The 7,454-nt window shown below is 58.3% G+C and overlaps 1 protein-coding gene across 4 annotated transcripts in view; it reads left to right on the forward strand.

Annotated features, from left to right (window-relative positions):
* Positions 1 to 6,218, forward strand: part of LOC109317837 (protein-methionine sulfoxide oxidase MICAL2-like) — a 19,559-nt gene extending 13,341 nt beyond the window's left edge. For 2 of the 4 annotated variants that reach the window (XM_019546767.1, XM_019546770.1), the window contains 7 exons: positions 260 to 310; positions 1,576 to 1,689; positions 2,206 to 2,380; positions 3,832 to 3,890; positions 4,103 to 4,784; positions 5,253 to 5,338; positions 5,639 to 6,218. In XM_019546767.1, the coding sequence (XP_019402312.1) occupies positions 260 to 310; positions 1,576 to 1,689; positions 2,206 to 2,380; positions 3,832 to 3,890; positions 4,103 to 4,784; positions 5,253 to 5,338; positions 5,639 to 5,818 (1,347 nt within the window). In that variant the 3' untranslated portion in view covers positions 5,819 to 6,218. The remainder of the gene's footprint in view (positions 1 to 259; positions 311 to 1,575; positions 1,690 to 2,205; positions 2,381 to 3,831; positions 3,891 to 4,102; positions 4,785 to 5,252; positions 5,339 to 5,638) is intronic. The other 2 variants (XM_019546768.1, XM_019546769.1) reach the window with 2 other exon arrangements.
* The last annotated feature ends 1,236 nt before the right edge of the window (positions 6,219 to 7,454 follow it).

The following is a 7,454-nucleotide window of genomic DNA, read 5'->3' on the forward strand; positions in this document are numbered from 1 at the left end:
ATCAGGAGGCGCGACTTCACAGTCAGGGCGGCTAGGATCTGGAACCAGCTTCCAAGAGAAGTGGTGCAGGCGCCTACCCTGGGGGGCTTTAAGAGGAGGTTGGATGTACACCTTGCTGGGGTCGTCTGACCCCAGTACTCTTTTCTGCCGTGGCAGGGGGTCGGACTAGATCTACTCAGGTCCCTTCTGACCCTAGAAACTATGAAACTATGGCCTATCTGCCACAGCCTTGCTCAGCCAGCCCCATCTCTGATTTCAGGACCGCTCCCAGCAGGATGCTGAGACCAAGAAGCCAAAGAAGGAAGCAACGGTGAGTTTAGCTCCCTGAAATGTGCTGTCTGGGGCCAGGCTGGAAGCTGGTGCACTGTGATGCTGGACACAAGACTCGGGTCCTTGGGTGCATCACTGCAGGGTGCGATGGGGAAAGCAGGCTGTGTCCCTGGGAAGGGAGTGCCTGGTGCTGCGGGGTCCAAGGTCAGTGGGAGTGGGCACTGGAGGGAATTTGGTTATGGGGGAGTGGGGTATGTGGGGTGCTGAGGAAGGTCCAGGGTAGACTTGAATGGCATTGTGTAGTAAAGGGTGTACCCCTGTTCAGTGCACTGTAGACAGGACGCCGTACGCGAGTCTTATAATTAGCTTTCCAATGGCCAACTTCCAGTGGGAGGATCTCGGCTACATGCCTGCGTTATGGAAATGGGGGACTTTTCCCTAGCTTGCTCCTGTGGCCTTTTGTCAAGGGCAAGTGAGACTCGGGGGCATCCGAATCCCAAGCCTCCAGGCATGGGCCTGCACATACTCCCAAATCCATTGGTAGACATCGTATCTGAAGCCTCAGGCTGAAAAATCTGGGGTGGAGGATACTTGCTGGTTGTAGTGCCATGTATGGTGCTCGAATGATTGAGTGTTGCTCAATCGAAAGGATTTGAAACCGAATTGGCTAATTTGACTTGGAACACAAACATTTTTCCAAAAAAAAGCTGATTCCACATGGAGCCGCATCTAAGCACAGGCACGTGGTGCAGCCTCAAGGCACTGACCCAAGGCATTGCCTCCCCAGCACGTGCCTGGCCAGGTGGCTGTGCGGTGGGTTGGGGTGTATATGGGCTGCTCATGTAGACGCTACCTCCAAACACCGACTGACAGAGCAGGCCCTGAGCCTCCTGCCCTGTGCACCAGCCAAACGTACTGATCCTTGTACCAGCTAGTTGATGGGCTGGAGGAGGAGTCTGCAGTGACTCGGGGCTGAAAATGTTCCTGCGCTCCTGGGCTGAAGGGACCTGGGCTGCTGTGTCCCTGAGCAGCTCTGTCTGCCAGCTGGGTCCTTCAGCTATTCTCTGCCTGGCCTCGCTGGTCTCCTCTCATTAGACCCCAGGCGTTTTGCCCAGACAGTGGGCGCACTCAGCCTCAAAGGTGTGGGCGCTGCGTGGACAGCAGGGGGCTGGCACACAGTGCCTGATGCTGCAGTATGGGCCCAGCCTCCTCTCGTGTCCACGCTGGGGAAGGAGCCATGGTCCTGCTAACTTCTGGTGGGCCAGAATGACACACTGAGCTCTCCCCTGTTGGGTTGCTGTTTAGCTGGACTCAAGTTTGGAAGGTGACTCCTCTGTTGTTGACCTTGGCCAGGGGAGTCGTGAGCAGCCTCAGACCCCGGAGACCGAGGTCCCCAAGTCCCCCACGGTGCAGAGGCAGGTCAGTCTCTGCTTCTTGCAAAGCAGCAAGGGCAACCGGGCAGACTGCTTTTGGCCCAAAGGTCTCCTGCGTTTTCTATAGGTGATGGGGAGGGTGTTGCAAGGGAAAGCCCAGTCCACTTAACAGGGACTGCCTGGCCTGGGGGTGAGGAGGGCGAAGCAAGGGGTTGCCCCCCTGGCTTTGGATCTAGGCTGAGCTGGGAGTAGCCGAAGCATTCAGGAGAGCAGAGCCTAGTGGTGTTTACGCCCTTGTGTGCAAGGGACAGCCCTGGGGAGGGGCTATGGCATTTTCTTACCCCATCAGCCCTCTTGTGCCAGGCTCTGCCATGCATCCTTGGGCATCCCTTGCCCCTTAGCCTCTGACAGCCCCATGAGGGCCCTGGAGAGGAGCCAGCTCCCAGCTTACAAACGGAGCAGCCTAGGCAGGTGTGGGATCAGCTGTCTGCCAGGGCCTGGCATTTCAGCCAGCAGGTAGTGCCCAGCCCTCTCAGCTGAGGCTACGTGGTCTCCTCTGCAGAGCTCGGCCGCGTCCCCCGCAGAGAGCAGCGATGCCTGCTACTTCTGCGGTCAGCGGGTGTACATCCTGGAGAGGGTCAGCGCTGAGGGGCACTTCTTCCACCGAGGCTGCTTCCAGTGCTGGCGGTGCGGTGCCACGCTGCGCCTGGGCGACTTTGCCTTCAGTGAGGAGGACGGTGAGTCTGGGGCTGGGGGTGGTGGCAGGGGACTACCTTAAGAAGGTACTGGCCAGGTGTAGGCTTGTGCCAGGGTCCTGAGCCCTTCCCTCCTGTTGTGCATCGTGCCAACTGGCTGTTCTCCCCCACCCCAAGGAGGTTGCTGGGCTGTTTGTCCTGGGCTGGTGTGATGGCCTCGCACAGCCCCTGCAACAAACAGAGCTCCCCTTCAAACTGAGGTGCACGTCTGGGAGGCAGGATGGTGTGTCAGCGCCCCCACTTGCCAGTTCACTGTCTCAGGGGAAAGTTTTTGTTCAGCTGGTGTCGCTACTGGCCTCTACCGGGGATCTCTTGAGCCACCTTTTTACAGAAGCAGGGCGCTGGCTGCTGTGGTTCCCTTGCTTTACCTGTGGGAGGTTTGGGTGTGATGCCTTGCGCTGTGTCAGGGCTGACGGTAATTTTACTAAGAGGTTAAATTATGGATTTTAGACGGGAGGGTTTAGACAGGACTGATCCTGCCTCAGGCAGGGGATGGACTAGATGTAACCTCTGGAGGTCTTTTCCAGCCCCACTTCTCTATGATTTAATGAACAAAGAAACAGCCCCCGCCTTATGGGAACATCTGTGCTGCCCTCCAGGCTCAGGAAAGCTGCGTGGGGTTGATGTGCTCGTTATCAGAGTGCCGGTCGAGCAAATTGTTTCCTTCCATAAAGCCTGAGAAAAGATTCCAGAAAAGCAAATGTGGCAATTGGCAGCATCGGCTTTGCTGGCCTGCTCTGGGCTTGGAGATGCAGCAAGTAGCCACCTTCCCATTTGAGAAGCCACATGGGTTTGCTTGACCTGGCTCAGCCCCTGTGGCCTTTTTCCATCACTTTGACATGGACCTGAGACAGGCAGGCAGTGGCTGCATTTCTCTCGGCTCGTCTCTTCCTTTCATACGAGATCACTCGGTTCAGCCCCTGGCTCCAGGCAGGTGCATCCTCATCCAAGCCGTGCTTGTCAAACCAATCAGCCCGATCACATGCCTTACAAGGCACGTAGCCTGAGGACACCAAGAACACCTGAACCTGCTGCAGGTAAAGCAGAGGGGTGGACGAGGGCACTGGCTGTGTCCTGCCTGCAAGGCTATTTAATACATGTGAGAGATGCAAGGAAGAGGGGTGTGCCTCCACAGCAGAGGAAGGCAATACCCCCCTTGTCTGCACCAGTCTGACCTTTCTGACCCCAGATATGGCGATCAGTCTGACCCAGAGAGGAAGGGTAAGAGCCTAGGAAAGGCAAGAACCTAGCCAGTGGGCTACAGGAGCGTTGGCACAGTCTGGTCGAAGCCCGTGGCCTTGCTTTCAGCCAACAGGCAGCGTGTTGTTGCAGCCAGCGGTCCCAACCTAGCTCAGCTGGAGTAGTGCCGTAGTCTTGGAGCTGTCCGCTGAGTGATGGGGCAGCTCATGACACTGTCTGCTTTATGCCCTCAGGACACTTCTACTGCCTGCTGCACTACAACCCCCACAGCCCGGACGTGCCACCACCCACGGTAAGTAGGCCCCCACTTCTGGGGCTGAGCTGAGGGCTACCCGGGCCCATCCCTGCAGATACAGCTGTGCCTGGGAACTGAAGTCTGGGGCTCCCCAGTAACCAGCCAGTGAGGTCCCCTGCGGCTGTCTCCCAGCCATTGGCAGACAGCTACATCTGCTCATAGCGATAACTCGCTGGGAAGGCTAATGGTCTGCATTTGGTTCCTGCTAGGATCCATCCCGGAGCATCCAACACCGCGCTGCCTTGGACCCTGGCAGCCCGGGCTCGGCCTCTGAGGGAGCAAGAATGGAAACAGATTCTGATCTGCCAAGTCCTCCAGGCAGCCCGGGCTCCCTCTCAAATCAAGTGAGAGCAGATCACCCTCCAGAGCCACGGGAAGGGGCTGGAGAAGACCAGGTAGCCATCAGCCCCTACGGTGAGAATGGGACTTTGAGCAGTGTGGATGAGCAGGAAGCCCAAGAGATGCTGGAGGAGATTGCAGGGGACACCATGCCCTCTGGGGTGGGAGCCAGGGTCCTGCCAGTGGAGCCTGGGCCTGGATTAGGAGACAGCAGACCTCACCGTGAGGAACAAGGCATCCACGAACACAGCCACCCGGAGATGCCGCTGCAGCCCGCCACTCCAGAGCCTCTGCCTTTGGAAAAGGTGTCTGTGCCCCCAGAGTCCAGGGAGGACACAGAGTGGCAGGACAACACTGGGAAAAGGAAGAAGATTTTCTTGTCGGAACTGGAGAAGCTCAGACTGGCCACGCTGAATGTGACTTCAGACGGTGAGGCAGAGATCCAGGGGGAGCCCCAGCCGCCGCAGCACAAAGCGGTGCCCTCCTGGAGTGTCCCCGACAGGGGGAAGGTCGGCTTGGGCCAGCACAGGTTCGAGGAGGAGGAGGAAGAAGGTAATCGTGGGCTGAGTCTCTAGGCCTGATGCAGCTCAGTTGCCGGGTCCCGCTGTGAACTCCCTTCCCAGTATCCAGTATTGTGGGTGGGGTGGCTTTCCCTGCCAAACAGCCCTCTGGGGCAGGCAGCGAGGGCTGGGCCATCTGTGCCTTCCCAGAAATGTTGCATACGGCAATGATTCAGGTCATGTCTGCGGAGAGGGATCGGAACACCCCTTCCCCTCCAGGGGACCGGTTCCCGTCCCGCCCAGGTTAGGCAGAAGGCAGCTCCCGGTGGCTGTTGTGTGGCGTGCAGTGAGGCTGGTGCGTTTGGTTCCCAACAGACGGGTGCTCAGCTCATAAAACCTCCATCCCGCTTGGCACTGACTGGCTTCTGAGCTGGCAGCCTTGGGCTGGGACCAGCTTGGCTGACTGAATCCCCAAATGGGAGCAGCCCCCCAGGGGCTTAAATGCTGCTTCTCTGGACAGACTTGCAGGAGACTGACAGCGATGAGGAGGAGGAAGAGGAGGAGGTGGTGGCAGCGGCGAGTGAGGATGCTGTGTACTTTGCAGACGTGAGTTTGAAGCTGGTTATAATGAAGTGCTCCTTGTTCCCTGCAGCTACATCTGTCCCTCTCCACCCCTCCATCTACCTCTCTGCTCTGCTTTCTCCATCTTCCTCCTCTCTAATTAGACTCTCAGCTCTCTGGCTGGGGCCTGGCCACTTGCCTGTTTACAGCCAATAAGGAAATGCTCACTTAAGTCCTTTATCAGGCTTGAAGACGTCTCCAGTCTCTCGGGCTTTCCCCTGCCTGCTGTGAGCCCCATAGGAAACACGGCTTCTTTTGCCCCCTTCCCTTGTGCTCTGCTTCCAGGCCGAGATTCTGGATGTGAAGGAGAAGTACCCCACGTGGCGGAGGACGCTGACCCGTCGCGCCAAGGAGGCCCAGATGAAGAGGTTCTGTAAAGCCCAGGTAATGCCCCTGCCTGGCCCCGTCCAGGGGAGAGGGCTAGGGAAGATTCATAGAAAAGCAGGACTCCAGGAGGTCAAGTAGTCCAACCTCCAGCTCAAGGCAAGTGCATCCCTCTCTAAGATGTTACACACAAGTGCTCGTCTAACCTATTCCTTACACTCCACAAAGAGCCCTGACCCACACCTGCAAGGCACGTAGCCTGAGAGCACCCGCACCTGTCACCAGCAAAGCAGGGGGACAATGGCACGTGCCACTGCAAGGCTGTTAAATATACTGGGGATGAAAGGAAGAGGACCGTGTTCCCCTTCACTACAGAGCAAAACCCCTACAGGACAGACCAGTTGGACTGTGGGGTAAAATTCCTTCCTCCCCCTGATGTGGCGATCGGCCTGACCCTGACCAGGAAGCCCCTCTAAGCAGGCTCCTCCAGGTTGCGGTCCCAGGCACAACACCGGCACACGCCACTCAAGGTCCCCTGGCTTGGCTGTAGCCCACACCCAGTGCCTCTGAGTAAGGCGAAACAAGATAAACCCTGGCACATGTAGCAACACGAGGGGACAGAAGCCCTTCCTGGCCCGATGGGGCAACCAGCAAATTACAGAAGCCTGGAAAAACCCACACACCCACTATGTTGTTTTGTAGCTTGGTGACAACAAACTGCACACATCAGGCCCCTTTCTATTAGCATTTCTCCTCCATAAAGGTATCCTGGCCCCTTTACTCTTCTTTGGCAATGCAGCAGGTTGTGGAGCCGAGTTCTCCTGCTGTCCTCTCCAGCAGGTGTCAGACGCAGGCCAGGGGAGCACCCAGTGCCGTCCCAGTCACAGCCTCCCCAGCCCATTATGCTGCCGTGGATTTGTCCCGTCTGTCCTGCTCTGTTCTTGCCAGTGGAGCCAGCCAGGATCTCAGATGTGGCTGCATGAGAACAGACCAGTGGCCCATCTAGGCTTGCTCTTGACCTGGTGGCTGCTGCAGTTGGGGGGTTGTATTGTAAGGATAGGAATCCTTGCTCCAGAGCTGCCTGGTGGGATCAGAGGAGATGTGGCTGTAACAGAGAACTTGGCTTGATAAAACTAATGGGGTGCTCAGGGTGCAAGCTGCCGGTGTGGAGGTGGCTCCAGGGGCTGGAAGAGGCGATGCTGCAGGCACGTCTGCCTTCAGCCTGCGGCCGTGTGGGGCTGTGATCCAACACGGCAGGGCACCCTGCCAGGAAGGTCACGGGAGATTTTCTGCAGACCCCGGATGGGGAGCAGCAGTCCCCTGGGCTCAGAGGTCCCCCCACAGCCAGTGCAAGGCTCTGCCTCCCAGTGCAGGGCGGAGGAGGGTGTCCCGCAGTGGGGGCTGTGGGTGTTTGGACGGCAGAAATGGCCGCCTCGGCGTAGCATTGTGACCCCTATACGAGGACAGCAGGCCCAGGGGCGTTGGTCCCAGCGGCAGCCTGGCCTGTGGCCCTTTGCCATCTGGGGCCCTGGAGGCAGCTTGACCTTGGTCTGAACCAGGCCCTGGGGAGGGTATTTGGGCAGGCGGCCTTCCCTGGGTGCCCACATATCCGCACTCTGCAGGACACGGCTCTTCAGCTCCCAGAGGGCAGCCCGAGGTTGCAGCTGCCCCTCAAGCCCAGGTCTCACTGATAACCTGGGGGCTGGGGCATAGTGCTGCGAAGTACAGGCTGGGGGCTGGAGGCCTCTGAGCCCCCCTTCTCTGCACCCCCTTGGCT

The sequence above is a fragment of the Crocodylus porosus genome, unplaced genomic scaffold (genome assembly GCF_001723895.1).
Source record: "Crocodylus porosus isolate Cpor-Errol unplaced genomic scaffold, CroPor_comp1, whole genome shotgun sequence".
Taxonomy (NCBI): Eukaryota; Metazoa; Chordata; order Crocodylia; family Crocodylidae; genus Crocodylus; species Crocodylus porosus.